Below are 15,211 nucleotides of genomic sequence, written 5' to 3' on the forward strand. Positions count from 1 at the left end.
CCATATTCTCGATGGGAAATAGAGTTACTATTATGAAGATGAAGTTCTCCTCCAATTAATCTATAAGTTTATTAGAATTCTGATGAAAATTCTGATGCAATATTTCTAAAAGTTATTTGGAGGCAAAACTAAGTAAGAATAGCCAATAAAAATTCTAAACCAAGAATGATAATAGGAACTTACAGTACCATATGTTTAAAATTATAGTGTTAAGCATTATTATAATCTTATACCAATTAAAGATTTTTGATACTGATAGAAGAATAAACAGACATAGTGGAAATACATAAAAAGTTTAGAAACATACCTTCAACTTTATAAAAATATATGTAAATCTGGCACTTTGAAAATTCCATTAGGGAAACTGATTAAATTTGTAAGAATGTTGGTTAAATATTCCTCATTTCAAATAATAATAATAAATTCCAGAGGTATTAAAAGAAACAATGAAACTAAAAAAGAAGTAAAAGAAAACATAGAGGAATATTTATTTAGTCATCAGAAAGGTGAAGGAGAAACTTATAAAAGATGGATTGATCTTTGACCATTGATAGATTTACATGGTAAATTTAGATTTTCTGACATTTAAACATACCCTGAAGAAAATTAAATGGCAAATGACAAACTGTAAGGGAAGGTTTTTTGTATCATATACTATAGCTGCTGCTGCTGCTGCTAAGTCGCTTCAGTCGTGTCCAACTCTGTGCGACCCCATAGACGGCAGCCCACCAGGCTCCCCTGTCCCTGGGATTCTCCAGGCAAGAACACTGGAGTGGGTTGCCATTTCCTTCTCCAGTGCATGAAAGTGAAAAATGAAAGTGAAGTCACTCAGTCGTGTCCAATTCTTCGCGACCCTATGGACTGCAGCCCACCAGGCTCCTCCGTCCATGGGATTTTCCAGGCAAGAGTACTGGAGTGGGGTGCCATTGCCTTCTCCGACAAGAGGTTTATATGGCATGTAATATATATAGCTTATAATAATATGGAACTTTACTAAATAAATACTGAAATAAACAAATGCTAATAGAAAAATCAACAATAACTTACAAGTATATTCACAAATAAAAACCATATGGGCCAATAGTTACCTTATAAAAGGTTAACCTAACTAGTGGTTTTAAAAGGGCAAATTAAAAAATGAGATACCAATTTTACTTTTCAAAATGATGTTTTCATTTTCTTAATTACCTAGTTTCTGTGAGAATAAAACATGCCTTATACGTTGGTGAACAAAGTGGCAAGAACTTTCAAGAGCGATATTTAACAATCTTTATAAAAAGCCTTAAAGATCACATATTTCCTTTAACTTAGCAATTCCAACTCTAGATATTCTAAGGTAACAGATGTATACAAAAATATATGTATACTATATTAAATTACTATTCATGAGAGTGAAAAATAAGAAACAATCTAAATGTTCAATAATAGAGAATTCATTACATAACTTTTACATAACTATGATAGACTATTATACAGCATTTAAAAATCCTATTATAGAGGAAAATAAAGAGGAATGCTCACAGTGAACATTTTAATAAAAGTATGTACATTTTTATATTCAGTAAAAATGTAAAAGATGAAGTAGATATAAAGACTGGAAGGAGATACACTCCATCTTCTCAGCGGTTCTTTCTGGGTGGTTTTTATTTTAATCCTTTATGCAATTATTTTGCCTCTATAAGTTTTCCACAATGAAAATGCAACGTGTTTATAATTAGAAAAACATGTTGGGTCTCAATGCCAACCCACAGGGGAATGCTACACCACTTGGCGGGGGTCAGGGTGGGGGGTAGACACATCCTGGGGTGAAGGTACCCTCTGAAGCGCCTTTCTGTTTTTAAATTTTAATTGGAGGCTAATTACAATATTGTGGTGGTTTTTGCCATACATTGACATGAATCAGCCATGGGCGGACATGTGTTCCCCATCCTGAACCCCACTCCCACCTCCCTCCCCATCCCATCCCTCAGGGTCATCCCAGTGCACCAGCCCTGAGCGCCCTGTCTCATGCATCGAACCTGGACCGGTGATCTATTTCACATATGGTAATATACATGTTTCAATGCTATTCTCTCAAACCATCTCACCTTCGCCTTCTCCCACAGAGTCCAAAAGTCTGTTCTTTACATCGTATCTGTTTTGCCATCTCGCATATAGGGTCATGTTACCATCTTTCTAAATTCCATATATATGCGTTTATATACTGTATTGGTGTTTTTCTTTCTGACTTACTTCGCTCTGTATAATAGGCTCCAGTTTCATCCACCTCATTAGAACTGATTCAAATGCATTCTTTTTAATAGCTGAGTAACTGAAGCTCCTTTCTACGTGGGGATATTAGCAGCCAACAGACACAAAGGGGTGGCTCCCCCTGCGGCCATGCCCCATTCCCCTCCATGTCCCCGCCCCACCCTCACTGACTGCCCAGCCCTGGGTTACCTGTGTGGGAGCCCGAGAGGGAGCTGAGGAGCCTAGACTGCTGGTTGTGGCCGTCATGCACCTCCACCACGTCGTTGAGGGCCGTGTGGAAGAAGGCAAACTGTCCAAACACCACTGTGGAGCAGAGAGAGACATGGTGTGGAGATCTCAGGGGGGAAGACGGGGCGGCCGTGCTCAGGGGTGGGGGAAGCCCGGTGGGCTGGGGGCTGTGGACCAGGGGCAGGGCAGCCTCAGTGGAGCTTGTTGGTTCATGGGGGCTAACTGCTTGCTGAGCCTTTCCACTGGCTGATTAGACACGGGGCACAGGGACACGGGGAGCTGGGAAAGGCCCAACCAGAACTCTCCCACAGGAGTCGAGATGATAAGGTGGACTGCACCCAGCAGCCAGGCTAAACCCTATTGCTTTCTCAGGCTGCAGCAGCAGCTACTCTAGGACACGGAAGAGCTCTCCGTAACATCCCCATATTCCAGGTTGATCTCAGGACCCCGTATTTTCCTTAATTTCTCCTTCAAAGATCTAGCCTCTGAGGGCATCCCCAGGCTACAAGATCCCCCACAGGTAAGAGGAAAGCATCGCAGCCCTCTCTGCGGAAAGAGCAACTGTCATAGGTTAGGCAAACCTCTCTACCTCATGTCCCTCTGGCAGATCCAAGCAAAGAAGCAAAGTGACTTTTCTGAAGCTCCTACTGTGTGCCAGGTACCATGCTTGTAATGCATACGATCTTCTTGAATCCTGACTCTTCCAGATACCCAATTTTAAGCAAAGAAACGGAAGCTCAGAGTTCCACAAGGCCACTCAGCTAGCTCATGGGAGGGGGCTGAAAAGCTGGTGGACCGTGGCCTTGAGGAGCCTCTTTTCAGGTTAAGACCTAAGGACCCTGCCATTTGATGGCTACTATAGGCTCTTTCCTCAATTATCGAATCTCTGCCAGTCACTGCTAGAGGGGCTGGGGTTGCTGACACTGGGGGGCCATGGCGGGCACAGCTCCATTTCAGACCCTGGTACATTCTGCTGGCACTTATCTCCCAGTTGGCCAGGTGCATCTGAGAGCAAGTACCAGGGTGAGTCCTTCTCTATTTTGGTTCAAGCCTTGAGCATGTAGGAAGTTGGGTGTGTGTGCACGTGTGTGTTTGGTGTGTCGCATGTTGGGCAGGGAGGGACTTGGGCCATGGGATTGACTTCCTGGGGGGAAAAAAGGCATTTGCAATGATGAGTGTAGCAGTGAGTGGTGTTAGAGACTCTGAGCTCCCAACTCACGGGCAGAGGAGCAAGAGGGAAAGCCTGTTTCAGCATCCTGAAAATGGACACTGAGCAAGGGGCGATGGCAGAAGCATTTCCATGCTCTCTGCTATGGAGGTGAACAGGATGGGCAAGGTTCACACACTGTGCATTCTAGTGGGAAGAGGCAGTCAAAAATGAAAATAACAACTCTTAAGCAAATAGATAAACAAGGTAATTTCAGATAGCGTTGAATTTTAGAGGAAATGGGGAAAAAAATGACAGACCAAGGCAAGCCACTTTAGATAGGGGATCAAAGGACTCGGGCTTGGGACAAATATTTCAGGCCCAAGAGAAAAATCTGCACTTCATCCCTGGGCTTAGCATCACTGACAAAGAGAAGATGCTCAGGACAGGTCATGACCCCGCCTAGAACCAGCTCTTCAGGTACAGGTTTCAGCTCAGGGAGACTGCTCAGCCTGGGGCTGGGTGCCTACAAGGGCACGAGCTCTTTATTTCTGGAGAAATTCAAGTATACTCTGCAAGCCCACCTGTCAAGGACTAGGCACTGGGTGGCAGGTGGGATTGGAGAAACTTCCAGTACGTTCCTAGCTCTGATTTTGCAGGTCACAAGCTCCTGCCACACTAGTGTGTTGGGGAGCGGGTGTGTACACACAAATGCGCAGGTCCTGGCGTGGAGCTGGTGGTGCCAGATGGTGGGAGCTGTGAGTAGGTGAGGCTGGGAGTTTACAGAGGGCGGAAAACACGTCTCTCTAAGCTCTGCAGCTCTGGTTCCCAGCAGAGCGTGAGGCCCCTAGGAGGTGTTAAATTAGTGTTTAGTGAATGATCAGCCTTGCCCCGTGCTTACTCCATCCTGTCTCTTGGGAGTAAGCAGCCAGTTCTCTGCAGGATGGTCAGGACATACAGATGCCCTTTACCTTACCAATGCCAACCCTGTTTAGAAACGGTTGTTCCTCTTCCGACAAGCAGATTCAGGGAGAAACAGTCCAGCTGGTCATTGATTGCCCAGGTACAACCAGCTTGTGCCCCTCAAGAACTTCCTGAATCCTCCAGGGCTGTTGGACTCCTAACTAGCCACTGCCAACCAGGTGACAAGCCTGGCTTCTTTCTGCCTGGGTCTCTTGGGATCTGGGGGCTCTTCTATCTTTCTAGGGCACTGACCCGCTCCTCCAGTTTTTTTCTTGCTCATCCTACCAATTGCTGCTGGACCAGCTTCTGGCTTGCGGATGGACTAGCAGGATAACGTGGCACCCAGCTTCCTCCCCTGTACTTTCAAGCCCAGCTCCATCCCACTCCTTTTCTTCTTGCCCCACTGTCACTCCTGGGTTTCCAGGCAGCCTGGGTCTGCAGCACCTCTATTCATACCCAGGCTGTGCTAGGGAGGCCCAGGTGTACCCCCTTCTCTCTGTCTTAGCTGCTTCCTTTCTAATCACCCCATCCCTTGGTTCCAGTGGGTCTCACTAGCCTTCAGACTGCTCTGTTCGTTTCCCAATAGGAGCCATGCAGTTGAGAGTGGGATTGCGGTGCAACTGGGAAGCGCTTGAGAATTGGAAGCAGCTGGAAAACATAAACAAACACACAAAACAAATCCATACCATAGTCCTTGGGCACGGTGACAAAATACAGGCAGATCTGTCCACTGGTGTAGTTCTGAGGGTAGTTGGGGGACAAGACCACTCCATCTGAACCCACATACTGTCCCCCACAGGGGGCTGAAAGAGAAATCAGGAAGAGGCCAGGTGAGCGTGGGGGCCTCTCACTAGCTGTCCCTCTCTGTTCTTCTCACTCCCAGCCTGAGCTTCTGGCCTGGTGGGGATGCTCTGCGGCCCACAGCCACTAAGGTGGGGGAGGGAGCTCTGGGAACATTGCCTGGTCCTGCCCAGGCACATCCATCTCTGGCCTGGCACATGGCCTGAAACCCACCCTGATGCTATCAAGGGCCCTCCTGTGTGCCTGCCAGTCCTTGCCCTCTAACCAGTGATGCTGGCAATGGTCCCTGGAGGCACAGCCTTAGGGAGCTCTTTAGGAACCTCTGCTGCTGCCAGTGGGACCCGGACATGGTTGTTTGCTGCCCCTGTCTGGGCCTGGGTAGTCAGTGTCTAAATGGCTAAGGAGTGGAGGCTTCCCCGAAATAGACACCTGGGGACAGATAGCTCATGTGACCCAGCCATGGTGCCCACTCCCACAAGGGGTGGACTGCAGAGCCAGCCCTTCTCACCTGGGCAAGGGGCCTCCTTACTTTTGCAATTTAAATGGCTGCCATGCCCCCATCGTTCTGGCACTCCACCTGCTCCCTCTCATCAGGGTCCCATGGCTAACCCAGATGCCCATGGAATTAGCCCACCCCACTGGCCTTAGTTCTAACCATATGAACTCGAAGGGGTTTTCCCTAGGACGGGGAACAATCTCCGGGTCATTTTTAAACTCCCCTTCCCTGGTGTCTCAGTAAAGAATCTGCCTGCAATGCAGAAGAGCTGGGTTTGATCCCTGGTTTGGGAAGATCCCCTGGAGAAGGAAATGGCAATCCACTCCATTATTCTTGCCTGGGAAATCCTATGGATAGAGGAGCCTGGCAGGCTACAGTCCGTGGGTTTGCAAAGACTTGGACACGACTGAGCGACTGAGCACAGCACAGCGCAAGGACACTGTGTGATCTGAGACGCCACATTGACAGGGACTGGTACACCTGGTGAATCTCCAGCCTCTCTCATTCACAGTGAGCCCAGGGAGCCCTCCTATGAGGACCATGTCCCGCCTGCCCCTTCCCCTAGCCCCTCCCGCCTCCCTGTGCGTCCTCGCTGCCTCTGCCCCAGCCCCACGTTCCTCCACCTGTGCACACTGGCCGGGGATGGTTCCACACTGGCTTCCCATCAGGCCCCAGGATGCAGCTCAGGGTTGAGGAGCCCTCCACCTCGTAGCCCCCATGGCAGTAGTAGGTGATGGAGGAGCCCAGCTTCAGGTCGGACCCTACTCGCGTGCCGTTCTTGATGGAACCAGGATCGAAACACGACTCTCGTGGGTTTTCTGGAAAAAAGAAAAATAAACACATTTACACAGAGAGCTGGCTCATCAGTGGCCTAATTCCAGGGCACAGCACCTGTGGGGAGACCCTGATACTGATTGGCCACGGAGGATATAGGGATTGGGGACTGACAGGTCTGTTCAGGTCTGGAAACCTCTCTAAATTTGGTGAAAAACTGGGACTGGAGAGTGAAATAATGCCATTTGCAGCAACACGTATAGACCTAGAGATGATCATACTAAGTAAAGTAATTCAGACAAAGATAAATGCCACACATATCACCTAGACGTCAAATCTAAGAAGGGACGCAAATACACTTGTTTACAAAACAGACCCACAGACTTTGAAAACAAATTTATGGTTACCAAAGGGGAGGCGTTAAGGGGGAGGGATACATTAGGAGTTGGGGATTTACAGATACCACCGCTACAACTAAAACAAGGGGATGGCAACCCACTCCAGTTCTTGTCTGGAGAATCTGCATGGACATAGGAGCCTGGCGGGCTGCAGTCCATGGGGTCGCAGAGTCGGAAATGACTGAGCGACTAGGCACACTGTAGAGCACGGGGAACTCCACTCAATATTCTGTAACCACCTGTAGGGAAAAGAAGCTGCAAAGAACGGGTGTGTGTGTACGCGTATCTATCAGCTTGCTGTTCATCTGAAACCAAGACATACTGTAAAATCAACAGTGCGTGCATGCTCAGTCGCTTCAGTCCAGTACGATTCTTTGCATCCCTATGGATTGTAGCCCACCAGTCTCCTCTGTCCGTGGGATTCTCCAGGCAAGAATACTGGAGTGGGTTGCTGCACTCACCTCCAGGAGATCTTCCTGACCCAGAGATCAAACCCACGTCTCTTATGTCTCCTGCATTGGCAGGTGGGTTCTTTACCATTAGCACCACCTGGGAAGCCCATAAATCAACTATATTCCAGTATAAAATAAAAAGTAAATTAAAAATTAAAAAAAAGAAAAGTAGGGCTAGAAGTCCTTTTGAAGAGTGAAATCTCCCTTCTCTCCACTTTCTTGCCCTAACCCTCCAAGGAGGGAGTTCCTGCCGCCATTTCGAGGCCCTCTCTCACCCCTGACTCACTGCTCTCAGGGGAGGCACACGCTGCTCTGACTGATGGGAACCGACACGCTGTGGTTCATATCTCCGTCGTGACCAGGTCACGATGGTGAAGGTCATCCCTTTGCTCAGCTTTGAGCCTTCACCATCTGCATGGAGCCTCCTGGTTTCTAGAAGCTTGCATTTGTGCCCAGATGATGGGATGGCCCTGCTCATTGTCTCTGCCGAGGCCTTAGGGTGGAGCAGTTCCAGACACACTGCTAAGTTTAAACTCAAGTGGGATCCAGAAAATGGCCCCTTGCCTAACAGAGGGCCCCTCAGTGGCTTCCTCATGTGCCGTGTGTTGCACCTCCTTGGCCCCACATCAAATCTGTCCTTCCCCAAAGCTTAGCGTCTCTGGCCAGGATGCAACTGCCTACTGGGTGACCCGTTTGTGAATTGCAGAGATACAGGGAAACATCACCAGGGCTTATACTTCATCTTTTCTTTTATAAATTCAGAGTGGGTCAAATATTATTTGAAGTTCAGAAAACTTAAGTAACTTGGAATCAAGTTCACACAGCTCATACGAGGCAGAAAAAGCTGTGGCACCCAAAATTCATTCCTCCCACCTGATCCTTTTAAGTAATGGAACCCAGGGTTTATCCAGAATAAATCTTAGCACCAGCTAAGATCCATGCCTTCCAGGCTCCCAGGCAGCTAGATCTGGTCAAGGAGTAGTAAACACAGTCAGGTCAGATCACTGCCTTCCGAATCACTCAGAGTAAAAGCCCCAATCCTTGCAAGTCTCCAAGGTCCTGCACATCCTGCCCCAATCAACCCTCTGTGACCCTGATTCCTATCGTCCCTTTGTCAACTTTGCTCCAATCACACTGGTCTCTAGGTGCATTCTCCCATCCTCCTGGCTCCCTTGTCACTTCTTGCACGACTTAGCTCAATATTGCCTTCTCAGTGACACTTCTCTGACCAACTCTCATTGTTTCTTTTTAATTTAAAAAAGTTTAAACAATTTTTGGCTGCGCCACATGACATAGACGTTTGAACCCACATGCCTTGCAGTGGAAGCACAGAGTCTTAACCACTGCCAAGGAAGTCCCCTGGCCAGCTCTTCAAAATGTGATATTCCTCTCCCCAGCACTCCCCATCACCCTTCCCTGCTTTATTCTCTGCACTTCTCTGTTTTATTCTCAATACTATCTCATACACCATATAGTTACCTAATTTCTTTCTATCACCCTCCACTAGAATGTAGGTTCCAGGAAGGCAGTTTTCCAGTTTTGTTCACTGCTGTTGTCCAGTGCCTGGCATATGATAGGCACTCGATAAATATCTAAGTGGAGAAAACTCTTGAGAGCCCCTTGGACAGAAAGGAGATCAAATCAGTCAATCCTAAAGGAAATCAACCATGAATATTCATTGGAAGGACTGATGCTAAGCTGAAGCTCCAATACTTTGGCTACCTGATGTGAACAGCTGACTTTTTGGGAAAGACATGAGATGGTTGGATGGCATCACTGACTCAAGACACATGAGTTTGAGCAGCTCTGGGAGATAGTGAAGGACAGGGAAGCCTGGTGTGCTGCAGTCCATGGGGTTGCAAAGAGTTAGTTGGACACGACTTAGCAACTGAACAACAAAGTGGATACATGTGGGACTTCTGGAAAGACTGCTGAAGGGAAGGCGACTCAGCTAAGAGAATATTCATTGACCCTTCTTTCTTCCCTTCCTCCTTTGCACAGTTTGGAACTCAGATGTGGTGGATGGACCTCCAGTCGCCACCTTGGATCCTGAGATAACCTTGAGGAGTGGAGCCACATAGCCATGATGCAGCAGAAAGACACAAGGAGCCTAGATGGAGACACTTCAACAGCTTTGGGTGAAAATCTTCAGATTTCTTTCACATAAGAAAAATCGACTTCTACCTCATATAAACAACTGTACTTCTGGGTAACTGCCACACCGGCATCCCAGCTGGATATGACTGCTCAGAACATTACTCTATGTCAGAGAGTCCTTTCCTCCTTTCTGTGTGTGGCAAATTCCTACACTTTTCAACGCCATGCTCTCCTGAGCAAATGTCCTGAATGTTGCCTTCTTTCTGGCAGAATTTCATTTTTCTCTTCTTGATTATCTTGGTAGGTTGGGTAAGTGCATTTCTTTCCAGTGGGTTCTGAACTCCTAAAGGACAGGGATCCACCATCTATTCTTCTCATAACCCTGGCAACTAGCACAGAACTTGGCACTAGGGCTGACTCTATTTGGCACATAATAGGAGCTTAATAAATGGATGCTGAGTTGGTTGGCTGAACACCTCCAGACTTAGAAAATCAACATCAATGAGCCAACTACAGACTCTCTTCTCTCACTGCTCACATGTCAGAGCAAGAAGAACTCATCATTCCAAGCATTGTCACATTAATAATAATGACAAGGCTAACGATAATGATGATAGCCTCTTACACAGGAATATCGTTTTGTAATTTTCAAAGCACTTTTCAATCTGTTATCTTGCTTGTACCTCACAATACCCTCTGCAATAGCGAGGGTCAGGTATGCTTCTGTTCCGGTTATAGATGAGGAATGTGGTGATCAAGAGGCTAAATGAGTTTTCCAAGCCATTCAACTAGTAAGAGTTAATACCAAACTCAGGTCTTCAGGCTGCCAAACCAGAGCTCAGCTGTGAATGATAAAACTAAATGACTAAAACATCATGACGATAATAACAAATAAGCCCCAAGCCCTCCAAAATGAGAAAATTAAAAGAACCAGATTCTTTTTGTCCTAATAGATAAGGCCTGTTTCCAAATGCAGTAACAGCAAAATATTGAAAATGACAACCCAAACAGTAAGGAACTGGTTTAACAAAGTTGGATTAGAGCCATCCACTGAAATGTAAGCAACCTTTGGAAAGAATAGCAATCACTTCTTGGCCTTTTGGCTAAGATCAAGTAGAAAAAAATAGCAAAAGTCTTTGAATACTGATATGGAAAGGCGCCCAAGATCTATTGTTGGGCAAAACCCAAAACAAAGCTCAAAAAAGAAAAGCCAAGCCATATTACAGATTATGTACAGTGTGACCCCCATTCATATAGACAGGGATCTGTAAGCTGCAGTCCACTGACTCGCTACTGCCTGTTTTTATAAATAAAGTTTTATTGGAACACAGCCATGCCCATTTGTTTACATATTGTCTATGACTGTTTTAGCATTATAACAGCAGAACGGATAGTAGCAGAGGCCACCTGGCCTGGTAAACCTAAAATATTTACTCTCTGGTCCTTTACAGAAAAGTTTGCTGACCTCTGGTATAGAATTTATATTTCTTTATATATATATAATATCTGGAATGAGATAACAAGCCATTTATACTGGTACTTTAGGGAATGGTAGTATTGGGAGATGTTAAGTTTTTAGAGGATATCTTAAATGCTTCTGTATTAGTTGAATTTTTCTAATAAACGTGTTACTTTTCTTATATATTTATTTTTGTAGAGCATCTTACTTTTATTGTTTTAATTCATTATCCTTTCCACCATAAAACTATACCTCAATGTGTCCTCTATTAGTCATAAAATGGCATTAAGGGCACATAATCCAGACAGAATCTCTGGAAAACATAATTACCCTAATTTTAATGATTATTCCAAATAAGATTCTAAAAGAGAGCATACATTATTTTATTTTCCAGAAATATGACATTGCTGGATCAAAAAGTTAGAAGGATAACATATTGTACACGAGGCCTCTCCTTTCTGACTTGGAAAAGGTATAGAAATATTCAACGTATTAAAGACATCAATATTAGTTACTGATGATATGATAGATTATCACTGAGCTCTGATTTCAAAGTCAGTAATTTCTGTCTTCTCCTTTAAATAGTCTATTTGTCTTGCTATCCAGTGTTATAATAGTTATAAGGAATACTGTATTCATTATTTGAAAAATGTTTACACTTGGAAAAATCTGAAGAAAAACATGTGTTAAGTTGAAAGTAAGCGTAAATGAAGAGATCTTGAATTTAGAAAGACCAGGGCAGAGCTGAGTTGGGGGAGCAGATGCGGAAATCTGGTAGGAAAACCTAGGCTTACAGCGTTACTTTTAAGGGCTTGAAAGAGAAAATAGGTACTTTTTAGTACATTTTGGAAAAGCTGACTCATCCTGGCATTTCCTGAGTTGTTTCAGATTCTCTGACCCTTGCTTTGAGCTCTTCTTCCCTCTGTCTGGAACCCTCTCCACTCCCGCTCTTACGCAGCGGGCTTCTTCTCAACCTTTAGGCCTCTTTTCGAGTTTTGTCTGCTTGGTGAGGCCGTCACCATTCTCCCCGTTTCTCTTTCTTACGGTAGTTTGTTCTTCCCTCACTTATGCTTCTCGCTTCTTGTTCGCCTCCTCATTTATTGTCTGTTTCCTCACCTTCATGTTCCCCTCAGGTTGGGACTGTGACCCTTTTGCTCACCGCTGTGTCCTCTGCATACAGCGCAGGGCGTGTCATGAAGCAGGAGTTTAACAAACATTTGTTGAGTGAAGGAATGTTTTCTAGACACGTGCATAGGTGTCCTAGCCTGTCCCGGCCCAAGAGGAAACCACCACACCTGCTGGAAGATGAGAATAAAGGTCCCTCCCAACTACCTTACTGGTTTTTCTGGTCTGGAAAGATATGAAACCTCCCTGGGACTTGTTTTTCAAAACTGTGTTCAAAAGACAGGATTCTCATTCCCTCTGCACCCTTCAAGCAGACGGTAAAACTACCCAGGAGGCTGCCTTCAGATGAGAAGTGCGCCAGAGAGTGGGATAATAGAGACCCACAGCTGACACGACTGCATTCACAATCATCTCTTAGAAGGGCTGCCCAGAGATGACTAAGACAGCACAGCCACCTTCTGGGAGCAACTGAACAGAGACACCTACAATCCCAGCCTACCCACCCATCTTCGCCTTATATAGGTGGACCTCCAACATTCCACTATAGTAGAAATGCCTGCGAGCTCAGGATGTGAACTCCACGGGGCCTGGACTTTGTTTTGTTCCTTGCTCTGTTCTCAGCCTCTGCAGCAGTGTCTAGCACATAGGTGGTGCTCAAAAAATACTCAGTGAGAAAATGAATCAAAATGCCTGATGGTCCCTTGCTCTTTATGCAAAAGCTTAATCCTATGACACCACTCAGGGGACCTCTGACTTAAACTTGTCAATCTGATGGTTCCTTTGGGATACAAACTGGGAAGTGATTCAAAGCCAAGAGGGAGGCAGCCCTGCTGTCCTAGGAGAATGGAAAAGCAAAGAAAACTAACCTACAAAGAAAAGTGAAGTAGCAAATACTCAGAAAGGAGCAGGGAGCAGGCCGAGTGGTTCTGCAGATGGAGGAGGATCATCCTCGCATTCAACCTCCGATTCTCCCACCTTGACTGTAATCCCCTTGGGACATCATGCTTCCTGCCCTTGGGGCTCTTATATTTTAAAAATGTATTCCATTTTTGATGCTAAGTGAGAGTGAGTTTTTATTATCTATATTGTTAAAATACAGAATGCTCTTTAGCTTTAATCAGTTTGGCTGTTAGTTTTCTTTTTATAATAAAGTCTTTCTGTCTCAAGCTGGTTTAAGTGTTTTTATTTTTCACCTTTTTATAATAAATTACTCCTTTTTCTTTTTAATAGTTTCTTCATAGGAACTAAATCATCCCTCACTAAGATTGGACCAAATTGTTTTTGCTTTTCCCTTAGGAAGTTGGCAGAAAATAAGGAAAGACTCCTGGTCTGTTCACCCTGGATCAAAGAGGGGTTGACTTGGGTCAGAGAGTGGTTTTCACTGCCCTAAGCCCAGCTGAGTCTGGCAACCTCTCTTGAGGTGGATGCTCACACCTCCCAAAGCAGAACCATTGAAACCAGAGCTCCATGGAGACCCAGATCCTTAGCATTAGTGGAGCCCTGGATCTCTCTAAAAGACAGGATTCTGCCTTTGGACAGAGATGGCTTCTAGATAGATGCAGCCAACAATTCTTTTCCTAGGAATCCACACCTGCCTCAACGTGCAAGTCCTCTGTGGGCTACCAACTCAACCTAGGGTGTTCTACGGATTCTCAGAGTGTAGAGTATCTAAATTCTTTGCCAAGGACTGGAGAAGTATACAGGACACGTGCATGCCACAAATCACAAATATTCATATATTTTAAATATATGTCCCATTCTACCAGGCTAGTTCAATGAACAAAGGTTCTATCTTCCAGACAAAGGCAGACCAAATGAAATATCTATCACACAGGAGGAGAAAGGCAATGGGACGGAAGAGCAAAGATCAAAGTGTGTGCCAACTACTATTGAGCCCACTGCCAGGGGCTGTGCTGATTGACCAGTCCTTACAACAACCTCTTCATAGAGTACCACTGTCCCTCTCTGACAGACAAGGAAGTGATTCTCAGAGAAGTTAAGTAACTTGTTTAAGGCCGTATAGGTGATAAGTGATGGCGATCTCCCTTATATAGATATTGAACGTGAGGGGATATCATCAAGTTCTTGGGATCCGGTAGCAGAGTAGACCCATTCCAGGAACCCAGGGATATGGAGAAGGAGACCATGGGATCTCCCTGGGTTCCACCAAATGGGCTACCTGTGCAGAGGGCTGGGACATAGTAGAGAGGTGTCCAAATTTGAAGGACTGATGCTGAAGCTGAAACTCCAGTACTTTGGCCACCTCATGTGAAGAGTTGACTCATTGGAAAAGACTCTGATGCTGGGAGGGATTGGGGGCAGAAGGAGAAGGGGACGACAGAGGATGAGATGGCTGGATGGCATCACCGACTCGATGGACGTGAGTCTGAGTGAACTCTGGGAGTTGGTGATGGACAGGGAGGCCTGGCGTGCTATGATTCATGGGGTTGCAAAGAGTCGGACACGACTGAGCGACTGAACTGAACTGAACTGAATCTGAGAAGGAAGGAAGGAAGATCCAGGTCTCACCAGGTACCTCCCACCCCAAGTAGACACATTCTCTTGGCACTTGCACCACGGATCCTCATAAGGTGGTAGACGGTGCATGGGGGGCTGTGTCTCCCCCCTTGCCCTTCCCCAGTAACTGGCCCCCTTTGGCTGCTTGGCAGGCTCGGGTGGCAGCTTGGAAGGCCCTCTCCCCTGGAGCTTTGTTTTGTATCTGACGACCCTTCCAGATGTGGTCTTAGGCCAGCAGCTGAGCAGGGCTTCTTTGGGAACGAGGACCTAGCAGTGTGGCTGTAGCACACGGATTTGTAGAGAAGACCTGGGGGAGAGGCGACCACAGCCAGGTCGCCATGACAAGGGGACCAGGGAGGAAGCTGAGGGAGTTTCTACCTTGTAGCCACTGAGCCCAGGGATGATGAAATGCAGTCATCTTATAAGAAGGTTGAAAATGGTGACATTCGGGATAAAATTTTAGAATTGCTGCCACGTAGAAGACTCAGGTGGGACAAGCTAGAC

The 15,211-nt window shown here is 46.0% G+C and overlaps 1 protein-coding gene across 2 annotated transcripts in view; it reads right to left on the bottom strand.

The window, feature by feature from the left end:
• CSMD2 (CUB and Sushi multiple domains 2) overlaps positions 1–15,211 on the bottom strand; it is a 683,354-nt gene that overhangs the window by 127,746 nt on the left and 540,397 nt on the right. For both annotated transcript variants that reach the window (XM_027967572.3, XM_060416549.1), the window contains exons 30-32: positions 6,509–6,703; positions 5,275–5,391; positions 2,440–2,553 (exon numbers count right to left, since the gene is read on the bottom strand). In XM_027967572.3, the coding sequence (XP_027823373.2) occupies positions 2,440–2,553; positions 5,275–5,391; positions 6,509–6,703 (426 nt within the window). The remainder of the gene's footprint in view (positions 1–2,439; positions 2,554–5,274; positions 5,392–6,508; positions 6,704–15,211) is intronic.

This window comes from Ovis aries, chromosome 1 (assembly GCF_016772045.2).
Source record: "Ovis aries strain OAR_USU_Benz2616 breed Rambouillet chromosome 1, ARS-UI_Ramb_v3.0, whole genome shotgun sequence".
NCBI classification, from domain to species: domain Eukaryota; kingdom Metazoa; phylum Chordata; class Mammalia; order Artiodactyla; family Bovidae; genus Ovis; species Ovis aries.